The sequence below is a fragment of the Macrotis lagotis genome, chromosome 1 (assembly GCF_037893015.1).
Source record: "Macrotis lagotis isolate mMagLag1 chromosome 1, bilby.v1.9.chrom.fasta, whole genome shotgun sequence".
NCBI lineage: Eukaryota > Metazoa > Chordata > Mammalia > Peramelemorphia > Peramelidae > Macrotis > Macrotis lagotis.
Genome location: NC_133658.1, coordinates 61,863,634 through 61,888,488, shown reverse-complemented (window position 1 = coordinate 61,888,488; position 24,855 = coordinate 61,863,634). Strand labels below are relative to the sequence as shown.

Genomic DNA, 24,855 nt, shown 5'->3' with positions numbered 1-24,855 from the left:
TGTTCTGACCAGTGATAGCCTCAAGGCCAGTTCTTGAATCCAAGGGGCTGTGTTGGGGGACACACAGTGGCTACAGAGAAGTCAGTATGACTAGACTAAAGGAATTGAGGCAAACCACTGTAGAGAAGGATGAGAAAGGAAAAAACACTTTCAGCCAATTTGAAAAAGAAAAGCTTTATGGAAGAGCACCTGAGCTTTGATTTTCATAAGAAAAGAACTTGGGAGGGTGAGGGGTGGAGACTGTTGCTTACCAAACCTGAGGAAGTGGCCTGCTTAAATGAGGCTAGAGCAGGATGCGCTTGAGGGCCCAGATGATTGAACAGAGAGGTCAGGTAGCAGGGGGTTTTTTATCCACTCGGTAGTAGAGAGCCTTAGAAGATTTTGGAACAGGGAAGCGACAGGATTACAAGGGTGAATTCAATGAATTTTGCTGCCAGATTTGACATTTTTATGACTTGTTTCCCCACTTTGGATTTGATGGGTGATGAGCACATAGTATTTTCTAGAGTAAAAGGTTTAGAAAACCAGGAGAAAGAGTTTTTCAAACTTGCTCAGGACTCCTTTGTGAGCATATGGCCTTTTTTTTTTAATTTGATAGTACACTGTTTATGCTCAAAAATGGGTGCAGAAAAAACCGAAATATTCACTAAAACAGACCATAAAGCAGACAGCAGCTAAGATGGCATGTTTCATAACAAAACCTGATGATAAGCAAACATCAACTGGAGCTTGAGAGACTCCTAATCAGAAGGAAAGATGCTGTGTGGTTCCTTGTTGGCAGAATCAGAGACACTGGACTCACTACCCACTCCCTGGGCACCCTGGGGGGGGCACCCAAATGTCTCCCCAAACTGAGGCTTCTAAATCAGACCATCCCAGGTGGGTGTTTCTTGGCACCTTAGAGGAGGCAGAGTCCTCAGGGATCATCTAGTCCTTCCCTTGAGAAGCATGAATCTCTGCAACACCCCAAGGAAGGGAAAACTCCAGGCCATGAGGTTTCCAGACAACTTGGATTGTTATAAATTATTCCTTTTTGAACCAAAAATCTTTTTCCTGGTAGTTTCCACTTTGTAGTTAGTCCTCATTCCTGCCCCTGGGACAAAGCAGAGTTCTCTCTCTCCCCCATGACTGCCTGACTGCCTTTCAGATGGCTTGAAGGGAGCCGGGAGCTGACACCTCTTCTCCAGGACAAACACCTACATGCTGGGAGGGCATGATCACTCCCAAGCTGTGATTGTCGCTTCTTAAATGTGGTGCCCAGCACTGGCCACAGGATGTCAGTCAGGCTCTGGTGGGCGCCTGGGGTAGTCACATAGGGCCCTGCCTGCCAAGGACTCATCTGATACCCTTTCATTTCTTGACAGGAGCTGATTGACATTAAGATGCTTCAGTGCAAGAGAGTTGTCAATGGTAAGCCCTAGGCTGCTCTCCAACTATGCTTTGGGGAGGCTTTCTGTTCATATTCAATTAGTGCTGGTGGGTTGCAAATAGACTTCCATTCTTTCATTTCTTTTGGGAATGCTATTAAGGCAGTTGGTGGAGCAGGGCCTAGAGTCTGGAAGACCTGAGCTCCAAGCCAGTCTCAACCACTTACTAGCTGGATGACTCTGGGCAAGTCACTTCACCTTTTGGCCTTAGTTTTCTCCTCTGTCAAATGGGAATCAGACTTGTGAGGATCAAATGAAATCATAATTGTAAAGTGCTCAGAGCCAGACCTGGCTCTCTGGTCACTCCGTAAATGTTTCTTCATTTTCTCATCCCTGATAAAAGCTAGCAGTCTGTGGGAACATAAAGGCTTTCTCATTTTGTTTTTATATTTTAAATTCTATAAGAGCAATCAGATTTCCTAAGATGTTGACGAATATGAAAAGCACTGGGAATAGTGAACATCTTTGATCTGTAGATAGTTTCATGACTAGATTATGGATGATTTTTATATAGAATTGTGTGTGTTTAAAATGCCCTATTCAACTAAATAACCTAATTTTAAAGAATGAAGCAAAAGAACAAATTGTAGAAATAATCAACCATTTAATCCAAGAAAATGACAACAATGAAGCGTCATGATAAAATTTATGGGATGCAGCCAAAGCAGCTTTTAGGGGGAATTTTATATCTGTAAATACTTATATGAATTAAATAGAGAAAGAGGAGATCAAAGAATTGAACTAAAAAAGCTGGGAAAAGAACAAATTAAAGATCTGCAATGACCAAGTTTGTAAGCAGGAAGGAAGGAAGGAGTCATTAGACAGAGAGAAATTGAGAATAAATGAAAGAATAGGGATAACTGAGGGGCAATCTGGAAGAAATGGGACAGAATAGATCTCTCAAGTGGAAGGTTTAGTTTTGATAAGGAGTAAGACCACTTCATCCTGTGAGACAAGTGGAAGAGGAGAGAGTAACAGAAGGTTCCTGTGGAGTTGGAAATTAGGAAGAGGGATGAGAGGAGGTTCCTGGTGACTGACTCAAGTCAAGCTCTGAGCTGAGGGCTTGGAAGAAAGAGGTTGGAGGGGATGAAAAGGTTTGAAAGAGCTGCTATGTATCGAGATAGCTAATTGATAAGGAAGGATTGACCAGCTAGGGTTATATAAGGACCCAGTCAGAACTGCTGAATGATTGTCTCCACCTTTGATTAGCAATACATGTGCTGAGTCTTGGCCAAATCTCACCTAGGGATTCAAGTGTGGAGAGTAGAGTTGAATCAGTTCACCAAGGGGTCATAAAGGAGGGAAGATAGAGTAGGGAAGATAGCCTGGGAGAGATCAAGGGATCCAGGGATTGGTGGTCACTGTGTCAACATAGAGTAGGGTTATCTGGAAAATTCTCTCATGTAGACAATCCAGTTACACATGGTGCTGGGTCTTTGAGATATTTCTGTACTTGAAAGATGTGCTTTCTGCTTCTCTGTATAAAAGCTGAGGTAATGATATATCCACGTGGAATAATAAGTTTTTCTATAAAAGCTTTGAATTTTAGATCTGGAAAAGACCTTAAAGGTCATCTAGTCCCCCTCCCTATTTGGACAGGTAAGGAAACTAGCTGCAAGATCATTGACTTATGCAACTATTTCCTCCCTGTCACAACCATCCTTCTACTTCCTTTGATCAGATTGGCAGCAGGAAGATGTTGTCAATAAGTAAACATTTTTTAAGAGCCTGCTCCTTCCAGGCATTGTGCTGAAATTGTTCTTCCTCTTTGATTGCAATCTTTTTTGTTTTTTTTCTTCTTTTCACACAGAGGTGCTGGATACCGTTGACTTTGTAACCTCCAATGACAGAGTTGTTTTCCGTACCTGTGAAAGAGAGCGGAACAAGGTTGTCTTTCAGATGGTGAGAGACTCCAGGCCCTGCCTTGCTCAGTTGGACCCCACTAGTTTCCTTCTCTCTCCTGTATTACTTGGGATGCTCTCGCTGACCCCATTCTGAACATCACTCCTGCACATTTGACAGCAAACCTGTTCTTTATAAAGTTTGCTTCATTGATCAGTACACAGCTCTTCTCTTAGGCTCAACTGAGGTACATATGGAAAGCACTGTGCAACCTCTAAAGTGCTATATAGATTCTATCCATTGTTGTGGTCATCATCATCATCATCATCATCATCATCATTAATTAAATGATACCCTTATTCTGGCCCCTAAGAACTCCATTATAGAATTTTTCTAAGAATTACAAACCTTGAAGCAACCAAGTAGCACAGTGAATAGAGCACCAGTCCTGGAGTCAGGAGTTCAAATGTGGCCTCAGACAATTAATGATTACCTAGCTATGTGACTCTGTCAAATCACTTGATCTCATTGCCTTACATAAATAAAATGTAAAAAAAAAGAATTACATATATATATATATATATATATATATATATGTATATGTATATGTATATTTTTTAGATTTTTGCAAGGCAAATGGGGTTAAGTGGCTTGCCCAAGGCCACACAGCTAGGTAATTATTAAGTATCTGAGGTCAGATTTGAACTCAGGTACTCCTGACTCCAAGTCCAGTGCTGTATCCACTGCGCCACCTAGCCGCCCACCCCCAAAACGAATTACAAAACTGTACTAGAGTACATTTCATCTAAACCAAGAAATAATCTGGTATGTTTTTTTGAAAACTTAATTTTTGGATACTTAAATAATTCAGCTGTTTAGCTTTGAGTTATTTATCTTTAGACCCTGGTACTCCTTAATACTCACTTCTAGGGCTTCATATCAATATCTTCTATAACTGTTTGTGGAGCCAGAATTAATTTTTCCAGAGACTAACACCCAGATTTTTTCTTCAACTTTTGAAAGATGGGGAGAGAATGTCTTCCCATGTTTCTACCTCTGGGAGGCAGTGTGGTGCAAGGAAAGACTACTGATCCCGAAGTGGAGGGTCATTTCACAGTTTAGCCTCTTCTTCCCTACATGATGTTGTGCACATCACTAAGTCTTTCTGGGGCTGTTTCTCCAGGCTTCAAAGGGAAGTTGAGTGGTGGAGAATCTATATGATCATTAAGGTCCCTTCAGCTCTGAGTTTTATGATCCTTTGTTCTCTGATTGGAACATTTTTTGACATCTTTTCGAAAGTAGATCCTAAATGCCTTCACAAGCATCAGCATCAGCTACATCCTCTGGTTTTCACATGTTCTCATTCCTTAAACATTAGTATTTATACAACAATGTTATTTATACGGTGAGTCTGGTGATAACTGTCCTTCAGAGAGAGCAGTAGTCAGATTTCTATCTATGTTTTGTATGTCTGTATGCTTTCCAGGTTTGTTATTAATGTCTTATTTTGTGTCCCCAGGGATCTGCAGATGCTGAGCGAGCCCTTACTGTAGCCAAGCTTGTGTAAGTTCTGCTCAAAGTTTTTTCTTTGCCTTTCTGATGGCCACCAGAGGCACTAGCTCTGTTTCCTTGCCTTCCTCTGCACTGGCAATGGTGCTATTTGAGCTGTATTTCAGGCTTTTCTCCAGAGCACCTGACTCAGTGAATGCCATTCACTTTCAAGTCAAGGCTCAGAAATATATCCCTTCTAAGAGACTAGTTTGAGGGCGTCTTAAGACTCACAAGTAGAGCAACTTCCAGTGGGCTGTTTGTAAACAAGTGTGAGACTTGAGGATCCCTTCCTAAGTCAGGGCAGACATCGGCTGTTTACATACAAGACACGGGATGGAAGAACCTGTTCTCTTATCCCTTCACATCATGGAAAGACCACCATGGAAAGACAAGTTGTTTACCTTCTCGGAGCCTCAGTTTCCTTCTCTGCATAATGCGGGGCTTTCTCAGGGCGAATCATGAGTGGGGTGACCTAGGCCCTCAGAAGATTGCAAGCCCACCAGCCACAGGGTCTGTGGGACTGAGCCACAGGCTGAGCAGCTGCCTTCGGAGCCTTGGGTCTTGCAACCCATAGCAGCTTGGGGGTGAACTGAGTTCCAAGAGTTTGGGACTAGGTCAACTAGATGGTGCAGTGGGGATAGAGTACCGACTTCGGAGTCAGGAGGACCCGAGTTCAAATGTGACCTCAGACACTTAATAATTGCCTAGCTGTGTAACCTTGGGCAAGTCACTTAACCTCATTGCCTTAAATTTAAAAAAAATTTTTAAATAAAAAAAAAAAGATTGGGGCTGCCTGCACCAGAGAAATGATGGATCTTGGAAAGGTCATATTATCACTTGGTAGAAAGGGAAACAGATCATCTCTGTTTATGTTGAGGACAGTGGAAGGCCCATGTGTCTGCCATAAAGGTGCCATGGCTCTGGTGGAAAGGCTTTCAGGGGCCCACATGGGACAGAAGCTCTGATAAGTCACATGGGCTCCTCATGATTGTGTGCCTGGGGTCCTGGGGTAGGCAGTGGCTTTGGAGGGGCCCTACCTGAGTGGGGAATAGTCAGGGCTTCTCTCTGGCTGGGTCTTTGGGAGCTGTGGTCAGGCACCAGGGTTCAGTGAAATTTCAAAGCCTTCCTCAGCTTCCTCCTTGTGTTGGTCTCGAGCCATGTGTGAGTGGCAGAGCCAGAGATCCCTGGCATACTCATGCCCACCCACCAGGGTCCCAGACCTCCACATCTTGCCATCCACCTCGTGCCACACACAGGCCCCTTCAGAATTGCCCTCTGTTGCCCCCCCCCACCTTTTCTTACTTATGCTTTCTTCCTTCTTTGAGTTAAATATTTATTCCTTGGGGCCTTTTTCTTTCTAGAGAGAATGATGTAGCTGGTATTGACATTAACATGGGTTGTCCAAAAGAATACTCCACTAAGGTAAGCTGATACTTCCTTTTGCTTTAGAAATGTAGAATGAAGTAGAGATGTGCAATTGTTATTCATTGAATAAAGTCTTACACTTATTTTCTTTTTTGAAAGTCATGGATTCAGTCAGCATCTTTAAAAAGATAGTCCAAAGGAGTCAGCCTAACTGAAATGTCTGGGTTCAACAAAATAATATTATTCTGGAGCACCAGCTCCCCAGGGGTAGGAAGCTTTGCTTCAGAATTACTTCAACAAAGTAAACTTCTGAGCCAGACAACCCTTTAAGTATCTTTGCTTTGGTCCAAGAGACTGTTTAGCTACCCAAGGGGACATGAGGCAAAGTCCTTTGGACAAAAGAAACATCGAGATCCTTCTGGTATAACTTAATCCTCGCTACTAAGACCTAGAAGTCTTATCTCGTGTAAACCTGAATACTTGGGCTCCATCTGATTCATTTTCTAAGAGCTTCTTATTAGTTGTATAGAACAAAGGTCAACAAACTATATTTGACCTGATGGCCAGATATAGCCTATCACCTGTTTCTGTACAGTCTGCAAAACAAGAACATTCTTTTACATTTTAAAATTCAATTAAATGCTTTTTAAAAAAACCTTCTCAGCTCACAACCTGTACTGAGATAAGTGCCAGGCTGGCTGCCCATGGTCCTCAGTCTGTGGTTTGCTGATCCCTGGTGTAGCATTATGGAAAGGGCATTGGCTTTGGAGTCTGGACAGTCTACCTTGGACACTTCCTGGGGATGTTAAGGCTCCAGTGAGCCTCCATTTGTCAAGCTTGGAAGTGCTCTCTCAGTTCATATAAGCTATAACTTTTAGGTAAAGAATAAGGTTCCTTTTGAGAACTGCAGGGAGCATTTTCCAGCTTTCACACTTGTCACCTCTTCCCCAAGGTAGAGTCTCCAGACTCAGCTGCAGATGGTCACTCAGGATGCATCCAGCATCGCAGACTCAGCTTGAGTGAGTCTTTACAAGTTTAATTATCCCTCTGATATTTAATCTCTCTTCCTCAAATATAAAATTAAACAGTAATTATTTAAAATAAACCATTTGAATGTGTCCCACAGGCATTCATTAATACTTGGCTCTCATGTTAAAATAATTACTGCTTGAATTCTTTCCCCTAACCCTCCCACACTGCTAGTGGATGGCAGCATGCTGGGTGAGTCATGGGTTTTCACACTGTTTTAGATGCTTTATGGGGCTAATGGCCTCCCATTAGTTAAAAGCTTGAATTGAATTTGATATCTTAGGATGGGGAAGAGAGGGAGAGAGCTTATAAAACCTTAGATTTAGTGTTTTAGCTAAGCAAGGGAGAAATGACTGGCTACAGTAGACAAATTCAAATCCATCTAGACTTTGTTTTTGTTTTTTAACACTACTGCTCTTTACTTACTTTGGGATTGGGGGACACTGTCTCCCCAGCTCCCATATTTTTATCTCTGTCCAAGGCAGACTAACCAGAATCCAAAGCTTTTCTTCCATATATGTAGTAATTAGTAATGAAGAGTGAGTCCCCAGAAGTAGATCCTTTGCAAAGGTAAAGCATAATCCAGAGAGCTTATACATATATTAGTTATAATAGGTCTTTTCTCATGTGCTTTTTCTTAAGGGAGGAATGGGAGCAGCGCTTCTGTCTGACCCTGACAAAATTGAGAAGGTGAGTGATTTACACTTCCCTAGACTAGAGTGTAACATATTTCTACTAACGTCATTCATATTCTAGAAATTACACAAAAGCTATCCATATCTTACATAACTTAGAAGTTCCCACCTTGAATAAGATATCAAACATGGTCCTGACCCTTCCCACAATACCTTTTTTGTGCACTGGGCACGTTAGATGAATTTGGGGGGTTTCCTGCCTCATTTCACTGCTGGGATGAACATTTATTACTATTCCTTTGTAGTTCAGCATGCACATAAGTCTGCGATAGACCTATTATACTGCTATTAAGACAATAATGGGAGGAGAGGCAGTGCAGTGCCATGGATAGACCCTAGTGCCTCTGGCTCTAGGACACATCACTCAATCTCTTAATGTTCTTGGCAACTCTGGGAGACTATGAGCCACCAGGAAAGTCTTAAAAACAATAATTAGCATATATGACACTTTAAGGTTTTCAAAATGTCTTTCAGATATCTCACTTCATCCTCACAGTTCTGTGAGGTAGGTGCCATTACTTTTCCCATTTTGCTGATGAGGAAACTGAGTCGGAGGTTAAGTGATTTGCCCAAGATCACACAGCTAGTCATTGTCTGAGGATGGATTTGAACTCAGGGCTTCCTAATCCCAAGACCCTCTCCATTGTATATCACCTAACTGCCCAGAAGAATCAAAGTAATAAATGACCCAAAGAACAATCGAAAGTTAGATGATGGGATAGTTTAGTAAATAGAGCTCAGGAAGACCTGAGTTCAAATTTGACCTCAGACACCAGTAGTGTAACTCTTAGCAAGTCATGTAATCTTTTTCAGCCTTTTTTTCCTCATTTATGAAATGAAGATAATAATAGCACTTACCTCACAGGGTAGGTGTCAGGATCAAATGAGATAATATTTGTATAGGACTTTGAAAACCTTAAGATGTTATATAGATGCTAGTGATGACGAGGGTGGTGACAAGGATAACAATGACATATGAATTGGATGTAGCACATTACCAACACTGACTTTGGCTTCAGAATATTATGTGAGACACCAGAGAGTTGTATGAGCAGGAGACGAGGTGAGACAAGCGAGAGGGAGGGATGACAGAGGAACAGTCCACACCCTGAACTTTGAGCTCCATCCAAACGAACAAGCCTCCTGTGCTTTGGCTGGGGGCCTGGGTGGGCTGCAGGCTGTGCCTTGAAAGTGAAGGGTATGTCCAAGGAGTGAGGATAGAAGGTCGGTCTCTTAGGTCAAGAACCTACTCTAAAAGGAAGCAGGCTCTGGGAGTTTAGGATTGCTGAAGGCGTTTGGTAAGAGCTTATTCCAGGAAGTGAAATAAAGCAATGGAATAGGGAAATTTGAAGGGTTGATTCCCAATTAAAAAAAAACCTTTTGCTTCTAGATTTTGTTCTATAAAAGGCATTGATAAAATTCCTCTATCTCAGGATGGCAGTGACATAATCAAAAGGAGTCAAACCCTCCTCTCTAACTCTAAATGAGTTGTCTCAGTCTCATTAGGTCCCCGCCATGGAGCAGAATTACAAAATGAAGACAATGCTCAATTGGGAAATAGTATAACCAATTTACATGACTCCTCTTAGAAGGGTATTTCAGGGTAGTTCAGCCCTTTCCTTCATTTTACAGTGGAAGGGACCAAAGTCTAGTGAGGTTAAGTCATAACCAGTGCCACCATTTTAATCCAGGCCTTCTGACTCACAGTCAGGCCTTCTGACTCACAGTCACATATATGCATGCACACATACCATGTCTGTGATGTGGGGCCATGTAGTTCTTGTTACAGCTTAGCAATTACATAACAACTTGCTTTTTTAATTAAAGAATTAACTCATAATAGAGCTCCAAATGATCTTGTTTCTCCCCCTTTCTATAGATTCTAAGTACCCTTGTTAATGGGATTGCCAAACCAGTGACCTGTAAGATTCGGATCCTGCCAACGGTAACACAGTTCATTCTCTTTTGAAGTTGAGGGGAGGAGGGAGGGGGCAAGGTGGAGTTAGATGATAAATTCCTGGAGGGCAGAGATTGTATTGTGCCTCTTTTTGTAGCTCCTGGTACATAGGAGGTGCACCTTAGAGAAGAAGGGAGATCCCTTTGTGAGTTAGGTAGGTGACAGTGATCCAGGTCCCATAAACACTGAGTGATGCACTCCTCCTTGATCATTTTCCTCAGCTTGAGGACACATTGAATCTTGTCAAGCGGATAGAGAGGACGGGTGTAGCAGCCATTGCAGTCCATGGAAGGTAAGTCCATTTGAGGGAATGGGGGATTTCTAGGATTCTCTTTTCAGTGGCTGGCTGGATCATAGATTTAGAGATCTTCTTCCTCAGCCCCCTCATTTTACAGATGAGAAAACTGAGACCCAGAGGGGCAGAGCTAGGATTTGAACCTAGGGTGACTCCAGATCTCATATCTTTCCTTTATACCTCTCTGCTTGCCATCCATCACTGTGCCAGAGGAGCACAAAGTTCCTTAAATACTCATCTCTTGTTAGTAAGACAAAGGGGCAATCACCCTCTGGAAGTGACTACATCATTCTCTTCGACGTTTGTCTAATAGTATGAACTCTTCTTTTGGACCTAAATCCTTGTGATCACCTTTTACCATCTAGGGTAATATTGCTACATCATCTTTATTCACCTTCTCAAGCCCATAAGACCCTAAAAAAGCTCTTCCTAGGAAAGGTATCCTTAGGATCCCAAAAATGTTATGGTCTAAGAAAAGGACACCAGGGGCTGGCATTACTCCTCAGATGAGTTGTCCCACCATTTTACAAAATGTTCTTTCCATTGTCCTTGTATGTGTGCACTGTGAGGCTGGGAGCTTCGGTCCTGGATGGTGATGTGGTAAATTGGGCTGTCAGCCCAATTCACCATCTCCAGATGACCTTTCTCTTGTCTTTTCTCTCTATGGTCACCAGCTACTATCATTTACCAGCATCTGCTTTAAGCATCCCTTAAAACCGGTGACCCCGTGGGTTATTACCAGTCAGTTGTCTTCTCAAAGCTAGGACAAATTGATGTTTTCCAAGGAAAACCAAGTAACTAGTCTTTGAATCTAGCTTGACTCAGTTTTCTAGTTCCATACCCTCTGGCCTTAGAACCCACAGAGTTGTCACTGCTCTTCTGGGAAGTACAGCTGCATGGCCTTGCAGGCTGCTCCCCAAGGTGTTGGTTTCTGAGATCGCAACAATCTTGTAGATGACAGAGGTGGTTAGTAGCCTGATGGTGAGATTAGTGCAGGATGAAAAAAAGTCATAAATACCAGTGGCCTTTCTTAGAGATTTTAAATTTTCACTAAAGCAAAGTGGAGCCCCACCCTCAAGTTCTGGCATACTGGTTCAGCCAGAGATGAATGATACTCCCCTGCTCTTTGCTTTACAATTAAAGGGCTCCACAGCCCAGAGAAGTCCTGATGAAGAATGTGTGTGTGTGCCTCCTGGGATGTGATCTGTAGACTTCATAAAAGTGTCACCATTTACCTTTGCTCCTGTGTCAAAGGGTAAATAATTTACAGGTAGATTTAAAACACTGGAGAAACTTTGATCTTCTTATTGTCATTTTAACTGATAACTATAAATAACTGAATAACCAGGATCATAATAAGCCATTAGGGATGCTAAGTAGAAAACTGTTCTATTTAACCGAAGGCTAACTGAGCAAATGGTTGGGGATATCATAGTCATGACTAGCAGCCAGACTCTTTTGTATTTACTTGGATGAGTTTTCCCAGAGAGAGTTTTCCCAGAAGAGACTGAGGCATCAGACGGTTCATGGCAATCCCACAGGTAGGAGAGCTGAGGTAACCCAGCCTCCAACAGCATTGTAACCAGCCTGGGGACAGACAAGGGCTGGCCTGTTGGGTGGTGTCTCTGATGCTGTCACCTGGGTCACTGCTTTACCACAGTTCCCTAGGGTTTGCTGATGTTAGGAAGGGGACTTTGGGTTCTCCAGTGCTATGGCTGCACAAAGTGCAGCCATACTATCTCTGGGAATCTATGAGGAGAGGCAATACAGCTAGAAGCATCTGAAACACTTAGCTTACCTCATTTGAACCCCCTAGGAAGCCTGCTAAATAGCCAGTGTGGGTCTTCTCTTGTTATATAAATAAGGAATGGAGTCTGAGATTGGTTATACTTGGTTATGCTTAGCACTTTCTTTCAAATGCAGAATTTGAACAACCCAGGTCATCTTCTGCCAACACTTTTGACACCATAAGTCACTCCCTTACACCAAAATTTCAGTTAGAGTCTGATTGACTTTGTCATCCAGAGACACCTCCCTCCCTTCCTCCTCCTCAAGTCAAGGGTAGAAAGATGAGCTCTAATCTGATTAGAATATGTAGCCAGAACAGCACCCAAAGATTGTCCACAGACAGAAAGGGGATTCACAAGGTTCTGCACTGTTCACAGCAACTGATTGTGACTCCTTGAAATATTGAAGCTTGCTCCTTCAGAGAAACCTCTTGTCTCTTTCTCTCCTCTGGCCTTTTCTTCAGTCTGAGTCCAGTGTCTGTGATGGCTAACATGAACCTTGGTAGCAGCTGCAACCACTATTTCTTCTGCTTTTGATGGAAGGTGATTAATATACCCAGCTAAGCTGGGATGAGCCATTGACAGTGAGCCCTGAGGCCCATCTAGACAAGCCCCCAGAGAAAGGGACACTAGCTGGAATGATTCTGTACACCAGCCCCACAAACATTCATTCAGGTCAATAGTCATCTCTTAGTTCATTGTGCTAGTCTCTACTCTAGGGATATAAACACAAAATTGTGACTGTCCTCAGAGACCTTACTAGGAGTTCAAACTAGGAGTTAAAACAAGTACACAATGCTTTGAGGAGGGAGAAGGTATTAATAAATGGAAGATAAAGATACATAAGGGAGATGTATGAGCATATGTATTGATGCTTGAAGCATTCTAAAACCATGAGCATGATTGATATTTTTTCCTCTTGTTTAGAGAAAAATTCATGGTGTGAGGTAGTTGGTCTTGAGTTTTAGTTCCCTCCCTGAATAACATGCTCTTCACCTTCGTCCTCTGGGGATTTCTCAAGGTTATTAGCTGTTTTAATTGGAAACTCTCTCAAGGACCAGGGCTATATGTTTTTATTGATTTTTTTTTCTTACATCACCGTAGTGTCTCTCCTTGCCTCTCCTGGAGAACAAATAGTATTTTTTTGGGCGAGGACAGAAAAGTCAGCATAACTGATTGATAAACTGGAAAGCTCTGAAAACCTGTGTAATGAGTAATTGCACACTTCCCCCACTTCCACAAAGGAATAGGACTGGGCTGATCATCTCATCTCTCTTTATTGGAGTCCTGCTTGATCTTTATGATTTTGTTATCATTTACTCAAGATTATTGGTGTGTCATTCTTTCACTGTGGCTCTTGTTTTCTTTGGTCTTCTTCCCTCACTGCATCAGGTCATAGAAATCTCTGCTTTCATCACTTTTTTTTTTTAAGGTTTTTGCAAGGCAAATGTGGTTAAGTGGCTTGCCCAAGGCCACACAGCTAGGTAATTTTTAAGTGTCTGAGACCGGATTTGAACCCAGGTACTCCTGACTCCAGGGCTGGTGCTTTATCCACTGCGCCACCCTTGCTTTCATCACTTTCACAGAATTGCAATGCTAAAAGGGACTAGCTCGTGCAGTCCATCTACCTGAACTAAAATCCTCTTCTCACATTGTCCTCCCCCTGTTGTCCACCTCTCAGGGGCCTTGACAAGTAGCCTTTGTGCTTCTGTTTTATGACTGCAAATAAGGGAGATAGCTCTACTCCTGAAGTGCCTCAGGTAGGTATCAATCCAATTGTAAGAAAAGTTCTGTAGATCTGCAGTCTGCACCACTGTTCCTTGTTCTGTTTCCCAGGACTAAGCAGAAAACATTGAATCCCTCCTTCACAGGCTAAAAGAACTCATTAAATACTTTAAAATAACAAGTCTCCAAGGAGTCTTCTTTTCTTCAGTCTAATCATGCCTCCTATCTTATACCCAGTGGCCTCACTCTCTGGACATTTTAGTAATAGCCTCCAGGTGGTCTGCAGAGAAGAAGGCTCACATCTCTAGAGTACTCTTCCTCCTAACCAGAATGAGTGGTCCATAATGCATGTTTTATTGTCCCTTTTTCCCATGAAAATGTTTGTCCTTCATTCTTTTTTTTTTTTTTATAGGTTTGTTTTTTGTTTTTGCAAGGCAATGGGATTAAGTTGCTTGCCCAAGGCCACATAGCTAGGTAATTATTAAGTGTCTGAGGCTGGATTTGAACTCAAGTACTCCTGACTCCAGGGCCGGTGTTCTATTCACTGCGCCACTAGCTACCCCTTGTCCTTCTTTCTTGAAGAAGACCATGACATCAGGGAGGGGATGCCAGGGTATGCACATTAATTGCATTTGAGTGAGAGGTGGGGCCCAGGTCACACAGACAGTGTTTGAGACCAAATTTGAACTCAGGTCCTCTTGACTTAAGGGCCTACACTCTACTCATTACCCTGTCTAGCTGCTCCCCTTTTCCCATAGAGACAAACTGAAATTTTAAATTGTCTAAATGATGTTCAAGGTCATCCAGCTCTTAAATATTAGAGCTAGGCCTTAAACCCAGGTCTCCTAACTCTGAAACCCAGCCCTCTTTGTTCTCTACCATGATTACCAACTTCCTGACTTTGTGCTCCAGGCAGGCCCACTGTGTGTGAAGCAAGCGGCCGACCTTCTAACAGGTCACTGTCTTTTATAATAAGATGGACATGGCCTCCACTTGCATAATCATCATGCCACTCACCCTCTTCCCTCAAACCTACCAAGAGGACACAACGCTGTATTCCAATGGGCCATGTGAAGTCCTAGGAGCTGTTTATTCTTTCTTACACAGACACAGGGTCCTTAGGAGACCCCTCTGAAGCTTTTTATTGATGAAGTTGACAGTGAGTATCCTTCAAGTTGCACAGTTGCTATTTGCAGCAGCTGGACATTATGAAGAACATTTTCATAGCCTGATTCTCAAATTCATTCAGAACTCTCATGTGGGGTTCTCCCATCCCAGTGATTTATCTATTTCTCATTTGTTGGTTAGCTCTAGAGCATCCTGTTTTCTTCATCCTTTGTTTCAGCAGCTCAAACTTGTCTATCAAATGGTTGTTTGGGGCTAGGGGATCTTTTAGGTAAGAAATTGGTTTATCCTCTCCACTAAATCATTTTCATCCTTGAATATATATATATACCTTAATTAAGTGTTCTCAGTGATTCTTTAGATGACATTGTTCTCAGTGTATTTGAAGATTCTCTTTATTTATTTACTGAAACCCCTTGAAACCTTGCGAGATACTCCTTGAATGATTTTTATCCCTCCTGATTCCTAGGTTATACTTTTCATCTGCCATAGGATATTTCCTTCTTCCCTTCCCCCTCTCTCCCTTTCTCCTTTCTTTCTTCCCCCCCCTCTTTTCCTTCCTTCCTTTTTTGAGACAATATGCTGTTTAGCTTTGCTAGGTAGCCAGACAGGGCTTAGTTTTTTTTTTCTTTCTGCACCTCATATTTCTGCTATTTTTAATCCTGACTTTCTAGTCATTTCAACTCACTTCAGGAAATAGTTGATGGGTATACAATGGTGAAAAATGGCATAGTCCTGACTCTTACAATCTGCTCTGGGGAAGTGACATAGAGATAAGAGTAATGCAAGGTTAAGGATTATAAGAAGAACCAATGGAAGAGAGACAGACAAATTGTTCTGGGAAAATTTGAGAAGAGAGAATCCTTCCTACTGAGATCAGGGATCAGGGCATAAGATGTGTGAGAGGGTCTTTAAAATTACTTATCATTGCTTAACTTAGATCTCCATTTGTCCTTCAAGACTGGTTTCATCAATGAGTATTACATTTATAGGGGGCAGCTAGGTGGCACAGTGGATGGAGCACCGACCCTGGAGTCAGAAGGACCTGAGTTCAAATGTGCCCTCAGACACTTAATAATTACCTAGCTGTGTGACCTTGGGCAAGTCACTTAACCCCATTGCCTTGCAAAAAAAAGGGGAAAAAAAGAGAATTACATTTATAAAAATTTTCATTAAAAGCAACTTAGAAAATAGATGAATGTCCTGACGAATAATCTATAATTGACCTTTTGGCCCATAAATCAGGAGACCCAGTATTTGGGCATTATATAAATTTAACCTCTGAGGCTGAAAACTAATTGATCCTTGGGGTTCCCCTTATCCCAAGGACTACTTGAGCATTATACAGAGAAGAACCCCAGAGCTTTTGTTTCTATGGTTTCCAGTCTTCTCAGAACTAACCCAATTCTGTAAGGCATGTCTTCCTTGTGGTTCTCTCCCCCCTACCCCCCACTAAAGCTCCTTCACTCTTTCCCCTACAATGATTCTGTTGAGGATCTGGATCTGACAGCATGACTGGGTCAGAGCTTTCTCCCACTGTTGCACAGAGAGACACACCCTCCTACCTCTCACTGAACCAAAAGTGCCTTTTGGTTTCATCAGAGGTCAAACTTATTTCTGAGACTCTAAGAAAAGCACGATTGTATTACCTGACAACCCAGAGAAAGTTTGGGGTATATTTTGTTAACCTCAGTGTTTTCTCTCCCATCTTTTGTTATAAAGGAAGAAGGAAGAGAGACCTCAACATCCTGTCCACTGCGATATTATCAAAGCCATTGCTGAAGCTGTCTCTATTCCAGTGATAGCTAAGTAAGTTTTTCTTATTAATTAGTAATTCAGTGTGATCCAAATTGTACCTGGATGCTAGCCCATGGAAATTTAGTTGGGGAACAGAGTGTATTTTATAGGAATAGTTCTGCTCCTTTGGTCAACATAGGGAGAACTTATTTTAGAGACAGAGAGTCAAGAGATTGGGAAATCACCTAGGCTGTGCCTGCTAGTATTTGTCTGAGTTTTTGAGTGGCTTCCAATTCAATTTTATTCCGCTTTCTGAATTGATCCAGGTTCTTCCTTTCTTTGGCTGCCACCACCCATTCTTCCAACCAGGGCTTTCTCTTTCTCTAGAGTTCATTAAACATGAATCCATTTTCCTTCTGTCTCTGAAACACACACACACACACACACACACACTTTTTTTTTTAGGTTTTTTGTTTTTTTTTTTTTGCAAGGCAAATGGGGTTAAGTGGCTTGCCCAAGGCCACACAGCTAGGTAATTATTAAGTGTCTGAGGCCAGCTTTGAACTCAGGTACTCCTGACTCCAGAGCCAGTGCTCTATCTACTGCGCCACCTAGCTGCCCTCACACACACCTTTTCTTGATGTCTTTTAAGAGTTTTTACTATTTAACTACTTAAATTTACTACTAAACTACTTAAGTAGTTTTTACTACAATGAGGAAATCATAGTTAGAAATTGCAAGCTTGGGAAAATTAAAAGAAATTGCTGCTGTTGGTTGGAATGTAGAGGCAGGCCTAATTGTCTCTTTGACCTCTTCCTTTGGTTCCTTCATTATGTCATCTTGTTCTTGTCTTGAGTGAGAACCTCAGAAGATGAGCCCTCTTTTAGCTCCTTTTTTAATCTGAAGCTAGTGGTCTAGAGTTTTCCTCTCCATTCCATTTAAGAATGGATAATGATGTTTGTCCTTCATTCTCAAAGAAGACCATGACATCAGGAAGGTGATGCCATGACAAGCACATGAATTGGATTTGAATGGGGGTGGGGAGGGGCTTGTGCCAAGTCACCAGCCTCACTTTCTCCTCTAGAGCTATCTGGGTCCAGTGACCAGATGTGAATCAGGACAACTGGAGATGGTCCTTGATATGAGGCAATCAGGGTTACATGACTTGCCCAAGATCACATAGCTAGTCAGTGTCAGGTGACTATGAGATAAGATTCAAACTCTCATCAGAAGGGTTTACATCTCAAAGGAAATTCTAGGCCATCATCTCTGTCATATTTTCCCATTCCACCAAGGACATCCTTTTATATCACTCCTTGAAACAAGGTAAGGCTGTAATGTAAGGTAGGGAACAGGTATAGGAATAGACCAGATATGGAGCAAAGGTGGAGATGGGGAGACAGAAGCCAGAAAAGCAGATGGAGTTAGAAAACACAGGTGGTGAGGGTCACATCATAGCACCAAGTCAGCAGGAGGGCAAGGAGGAATTAGAGGATAGCACAGGGATTTAGAGGAAGGTGATCAGTGTGATAGGAACACCTGCAACAAAGAGCTACTGATGCCAAAGCCATAGGTGTGTTCCAGCCCAGAGTCTGTAGGTGGGACCTTGGGATTGGCTAGTTATCTTGACAGAAAGCAAACGTAGAAGCAGCTTCTGCTTGTGTCCGATCTAGTTAAGGTGGCTGGTTCTTCTCCAGGAAGGAAGCTTGGGAGTGATTTCTAGACAAACAGAACACCTACTTATTGGTGACAGCTCTGTTCTTCCAAGCCAACTGAAATCTGGGACCCTGGATCCAGGTGTCCAGACCTAGTGTATATGACTTTCATCCATATTCAGCAATGTAAGAGGTGAGATAGTCAGGCTGCAGAGTGTGGATGTATTGTGAGCAAACTGCTCATGTTACTGTAATCACCATGGAGTATTCATTCCTCTAATGAATGCTGCAATCTGCTGAAATGGAAGATGCCATCCTCCCCACTTAACAGCCTGCTGAGAGAGGGCAGCAGATGGCTACCGGCTCCATAGACTGCCCTCTTGTCTTGTTCCCATGGGAGATGCTTGCAGTATCTCAGACAGGGGTTGCTCTCCCATCTCTGTGCTGCTTGGGGGGCTTGGTCTCATTATTGCAAACAGCCATAATCCCTTGTGTTGGCTTTCAGTGGAGGATCTCATGACCATATCAAAGTATATTCAGACCTGGAAGCCTTCCGGCAAGTGACTTCAGCATCTTCTGTGATGGTGGCACGAGCAGCCATGTGGAACCCATCCATCTTCAGGAAGGAGGGCCTGCAGCCTCTGGAAAAGATCATGCAAGAGTACATAAAATACGTAGGTCTCATTACTTGTCAAAATATCATAGAGATGCTGATAGGGACCTTAGGAATTCCTTTGTCCAAGGTTATTGTAGGCAGTGCTGTACAGATCCCTTGTTTTTTTCATTGTACCTTGTTAATCATGTGTGTGTGTGTGTGTGTGTGTGTGTGTGTGTGTGAAAAATACCTAATAGAATATCTGATATATATGTTGTGCTTAAAGTTGCCAAATTATTTTCTGTATACATTATCTCATCTGATCCTTACATCAACAAAACTTGTGAGAAAAGTACTCCAGGCATTATCCCCATTTTGCAGATGAGAAAAAAACAATGCTTTTTCCTGTTCACCTTTTTGCCTCTGGTTATAGCTTTTCTCTTTAAAATCACTCCCCATTTGGGAGCATCATGTTAATGCATGCCCCCACCTCATGCTCTGGTATTTTTTTTCTCCTTTATTGGTTTTTCAAACATTCCCTTTTTTCTTTCCCTTCGATCACTCCACTAAAACAATAGGAGATGTAAGGTTGAAAGGCCCTTAAAGCTGCTTAAAGTCCTTAAAGGTCATTCATAGGAATGACCAGAGTCTCAGTTGTTGATACTGGGTTGTTTTTTTTTTTTTTAAATAAAATATAACTTCTGCCCTTGTGAAGGTAGTAATTTTCTGTGGTGGATACAGAAGAAGTGATGTAGACATGAATTTTTATGGAACATCCAGAATAAACAACTTAAGAATAGGAATGCCACAGCTAATTAAACCACTTGTATTAAAATAAAAATCCATCTCAGTGGAATGAGCAGAGTAGAAGGGGTTAATGTAACAGCTGTTGTGGACAAAATTATCTCCATGGCAATATATCTTTGGGCTATTAATCAAAACCATTTCTAAGAATCTGCTGCTTCATTCCCAGAATATTTTTAATGCCATGAGGCAAGAAGGTGAGATTGGGAGCTAGTTACTCCTATACCAATTTCCCTAAAGGGGGAGGGTTTGAAGGACCTGCCAGGTGCAGTTATAAATAAATCCTTAATGATTATAAATAAGTGAGGGCATAACACTTGAGCCTAGGAAATAAGAAGTTGCTAAATGTTGTTTTTGTATGGTCCTCATCCCACTGACAGACCTTCAATCACATCTTTGACTAGAAAAGTAGCACAAGTTGACCAAGTGATGGAATGCTGACTGAGGAATGGTTTTGAACCACAGAGAGTCGCTGTGTTCTACAGTCTAGAAAGAATCTGGAGCCAATGAAGGCCACTTACTAAAAACTATAGGGTGATATGGTGTGTCCTAAACATCAGAAGATTTCACTTTCAAGCCTCATTTTCCTCATATGTAAAATCAGGGATTTGGCCTGGACTAAAGTTTAAAATGCTTTCCCCTTCAAACCTTTTATGATCCTCTGTGATTGTCTCCCACACCCATCCCCTTCTGGCCAGTAGCTTTATATATTTCAGAAGGGAAATGAGATCATAAGGGAAAAAACCAAATGTAAATTGAACATGTGAATTTAAAAAAAAACAACATAAAATTGGGTAAGAAAGAGACACTTTCAAACTTTTTGGTTAACCTGTTAAGTGACTCCTTGTGTTCTCTTCCAGTGGGCATGTCATCACATAGGAGAGAAGCAGCTGACTTGTTTGAGCAAAGTGCCTCTTAGCCTTGCCAGGTGTTGCTTGTAGTAAACAAGCTAAAATCATGATTGTAGGTGGCCTGGCAAGCCTGGTTGGGGTACACCCACTCCCAGTCTCACTTCGAGCAGTAACGGCATCTTTACAGTTGTTAAAGATGCTGAGATAGAGAGGTGGATATGCTTGGAACAGGCTTGAATGTGCTTTCACTGCTAAATAGTAGAAGCGCAGGTTGTTGGGGTGAAACCACAATGCACTGATGAAACAACCAGAGGAAATGGAATAAGGCTGGGCAGAACTTTGCAGGGTGAGCTGACTTGTCTTCTCTCTCTTCTTCCCTGCCCTGAATGAATTTTCGCCATGAAAGACCTAGGCAAAGAAAACATTCTCTGTAAGTGGTGCAGGAAAATCAAAGACTCTTGATTTGTTGCCTTCATTTTGGGGTGCTGGACATCATTAGTAGTCAGGTTTGGGATCTCTTCTCTCCTGCAAAATTTAAGGGACAGCCCCAGGAGGGTAGTGTTTAAGCCCTAGCTCTGCCACTCACCACCTGGGGCAAGAGACATCAGTTGATGTGTAAAATGAGAAAATTGACTGATGTGGGCCCCTTCCAAGAGTCTGTGGTTCTGTGAGATGATGCATTTGATGTGACATAGGACAAAGCTGATGACTAGGGTCTAGCAGAGGCTTTCCTAGGAGGTTAGGACTCACTGATGAAGGGCCATGTGCCAACCTAGGCCTCTCTCCCCTGCCTCGCCATCCTAGGAAATGTGAATTTTCATGTTTACTCATCATCTGTGAAGTATCTTGAAAACTGTAGGCAAGGAAAAGAAAAACATTCTTACCCCTCCTGTTTGGTTTCTAATACTTGGCTCTTCACCCTTAACTTAAAGGGAACAAGTACTTTAAGATGCAGCTTTCTTTCTTTTTCTTTTTTTTTTTGCAAAGATATAGCTTTTTTTGTGGGACTAAACACTTTTTCCTGCTCCTAAGAGGAACCAGCTGTGTAGATTCCTCTGAACATTGCCCTGAAAGGTCCCTTCATAGGGAAGGGCCACCTTTGGTGTCAGAAACTTGGGTTCAGATCCTGACTGGGGTGCTGCCTAGCCATGGGACCTTGGGCAAGTCAGATGGTGGTCATCCTCTCACAGAGTTAGCATAAAGGAAACACTTTGAAAACCTTCAAACAACTTGTTAATATGAATTATTATTCTTATTACTGCAATCCACAGTGGTACCAGGGAAGATGCTTTCTTGCTATCACTCAACCTCATGGCCCAGGAAAGAATCAGAAGATCATAAGTCTGTCCTTCAGAGTGCCTCAGAGATCATCTAGCCTACCCCTCTTGTTTTACAGATAAGGAAACTGGTTTTAGAGATTCAGTGATTTGCCCCGGGTTACTCAGAGAAAACCAGATTTGAACCCAGGTCTTCTGACTTCAAAGTCTCATGAAGGGTCCTGCCCTCTTCCCACATACCCCATACCTCACAGACACCTCCTCTGCCTTAAGCCTCCTCCTTTGTTTACTTTCCTCCCAGGCGGTGAGGTATGACAACCACTACACCAATACCAAGTACTGCTTGTGTCAGATGCTGAGAGAACAGCTAGAAACTCCCCAAGGAAAGAAGCTGCATGCCGCTCAGTCTTCCCAGGAGATCTGGTGTGTATGGCGGGGACCAGAGAGATTTACTGCCTGGGGGAAGAGGTCCCGAGACCAGGGCCAGTTTGAGAGGTGGCGGGGCTGGAGAATCATTCCTTTCCTTCAGAGTACCAACCAACAATCATTTCTTGAGAAGCAGCTACAGATCAGGACCTGGAAATTCAATGACAAAGCCTATGACAATCCTGGCTCCTAGGGATGACCTGGAGGAGATTCCCTGGACTACTGGGGCTTAAATAAATATGTCCTAGGGCTTCCTTCTCTGTTAAAAGAGGATCAGTTGTAAGGCAGGAGCTCTTCATCTCCTGGGTCTGCTTTGCTAAGTTCTTTATTCAGAGAGATCAAAGGAATGCTGAGAGGCTTGGAGAGATTTATACCTTTTTACTGTACAACCTTGGAGGGGGAGGCTGCAGGGTTAAGTCCAAATCTATCTGCATAGCCCAAGTTTGCTTATCATCTTAGTCTATTTTCCCCCCATGTCTGAGATGACCCACATTTGTCTGTCTGTATCATCAACTATAAACAAGTTCTAATTGGCTACCCAAATTCTATATAAAGATGTCCGGCTTGATTGTACAACCACTATTAAGTGAATGTCCAAATATGGTCTTATCTAGTCAAGCTGAACCTCTGTGATTAAGGGGAACAAATGGTTTGCTCTGCAAAGGACATAGATACAAAGATGCAAAAGCAGTAGAAGGCTAGTGTGAACATGTGCTGATATGAAACTTGAGGTCTCCACTTCTTTTTTTAAATGCAATGGGGTTAAGTAACTTGCCCAAGGTCACACAGCTAGGCAATTGTTAAGTGTCTGAGGCCAAATTTAAACTCGGGTCTTCTTGACTCCAGGGCCGGGGCTCTAGCCACTGCACCACCTAGCTGCCCCAAAGTCTCCATTATTGTAAGTGTTGGAGAAATTCTGAGAACAGAGATGGTAAAGGTTCTACCAGATAAGAGTTAGAAGGGACCCCATTCAGTATCCTTCTGGGCCAATCTGAATCCCTTCTATAGAATCCCTAAATTTGTCCAGACTTCTCATGAATTCTGTACTTGAAGCACAGTCTCTGGGTCACTCACAAAGGGCTGTTATTATAACCTTATTCCCTAAAGTTTTATCTTTCTTAATGCAACTCAAGATGGCAGTAACTTTTTTGGCTGCTACATTACACTACTGACCTATTTATAAATCCTCCAGATCTTTTTCACAGATGTTATTTCATATATTGGAGAAGGGATATGAGAATCCAAATGTAAGATGAACTGAATCAGAAAGATGTTCTGTTTCAAACTTTTTGGTCAGCCTATTAAGTGACTCCCTATGTTCTTTCAGTGAGCCTGTTAGCACATAGGAAAAAAAGAACTGACTTGTTTGAGCAAAGTTCCTCCTAATCTGCTGGGTGTTACCTATAAAAAAAAGGCTAAAATAATTATCATAGGTAGCCTTGCAAGCTTGCCTCACTGCTGGGTCCCTCTCCTCCAGTGAAGAAGCCATGCAAATCTTTACATCGGCCCCTACTCAGTTTCATTTATTAAATTCAGCCCAGTGCTCCAGCTGTCAAGATCTCTTTGGATCATGTCTGTCACCTGCAGATTTAAAGACTGCTTTTATCAAAATCTTTGATAAACTAGTAAAACCAGAGGGTGTTAACTATGGCCCTCAACCCTCCAGATTCTGTGCCTGACTTGTGTTAAAATGTCATTTGGAAAATAATTAGCAAAATAAAAATAACAGTGAAACATAGATGATGTGTTACATTTTAAAATCAAGTCAACCTGCTGCCTACTGGGCTTCTCAGAGACAAATATATGAGTATCTGACACCCTCATGATAAGGAGCTGAGGGGGATGCTCCTCAAGGATGTCATTCTCTTGAATGCCTTAGTCATCACCTCTATGCTGGTGACTCTCACATCTGTCTATCCAGCTCTAAATCCAACACATCGTGCTTAAACCTGAACTGGCTTTATCACATCTCCATCTACCCTTCCCAGTCTTAGTCAACCCAGTCTGGAAACTTCCATCAACTTTGACTCTTCCTTCCTATCACTTCTCAAGTCACTTTGATGCAGTTGCCACAGCCTACTTCACCCCCTCCCCTCCTGTGGTCATCACCAACCCACGCAGGCCCCTTCACCTTTTTTCCAGTCTACCTCAAGAGCCATCTTTAAGGCCACTGCCAGAATAATGTTTATAATACACAAATCTAGCCATGGTGCTCTGAGCTCCTAAATCTGCCTTTCCCTGATTGTTCTTCTTTCTACTCTGTGATATTTTGGAGTTATTGGATAGAGGATGACAGTGGTACTGTTGTCTTAGTAGTGCTTTATTTACTTCCTCAAATGCTCCTTAAGGACATACTTTGTGTAGGGTCAGGTAGTTGAGCATTCAAGATCCTCCCTAATCTGACTTCAGCCAACCTCTCATTTTCATTTCTTAGAAGGATTCAAACTGAACTGCCTTTAGTTCTTAATATGTCTTCCATTTATATCTGCCCATAGGCAAATCCTTTCATTTCTGGAATGCATTCCCTCCCAGGGAATGTGCCTATTTCTGTCTTGCTTATAGATCCACCTCAGGTATTCCCTCTTCTCTATAGTCTTTTGCCCTCTCCACCAGCTGCCCTCCAGTTCTCATAAGCACTTTGGATCTCCCCTTTTCCCTACTATTCTTCTGTTTTGTTGCACCTATTGGAGTACATTCATATCCTTCTTATTA

The 24,855-nt window shown here is 42.3% G+C and overlaps 1 protein-coding gene across 1 annotated transcript in view; it reads left to right on the top strand.

Moving 5' to 3' along the window:
* The window catches only part of DUS2 (dihydrouridine synthase 2), a 68,039-nt gene that overhangs the window by 30,709 nt on the left and 12,475 nt on the right, over window positions 1-24,855 (top strand). Inside the window, exons 3-12 of the mRNA XM_074202082.1 lie at window positions 1,365-1,410; window positions 3,238-3,329; window positions 4,789-4,832; window positions 6,182-6,242; window positions 7,857-7,904; window positions 9,789-9,854; window positions 10,088-10,158; window positions 16,521-16,607; window positions 18,696-18,864; window positions 22,019-22,140. Coding sequence (XP_074058183.1) covers window positions 1,365-1,410; window positions 3,238-3,329; window positions 4,789-4,832; window positions 6,182-6,242; window positions 7,857-7,904; window positions 9,789-9,854; window positions 10,088-10,158; window positions 16,521-16,607; window positions 18,696-18,864; window positions 22,019-22,140 — 806 coding nt within the window. The remainder of the gene's footprint in view (window positions 1-1,364; window positions 1,411-3,237; window positions 3,330-4,788; window positions 4,833-6,181; window positions 6,243-7,856; window positions 7,905-9,788; window positions 9,855-10,087; window positions 10,159-16,520; window positions 16,608-18,695; window positions 18,865-22,018; window positions 22,141-24,855) is intronic.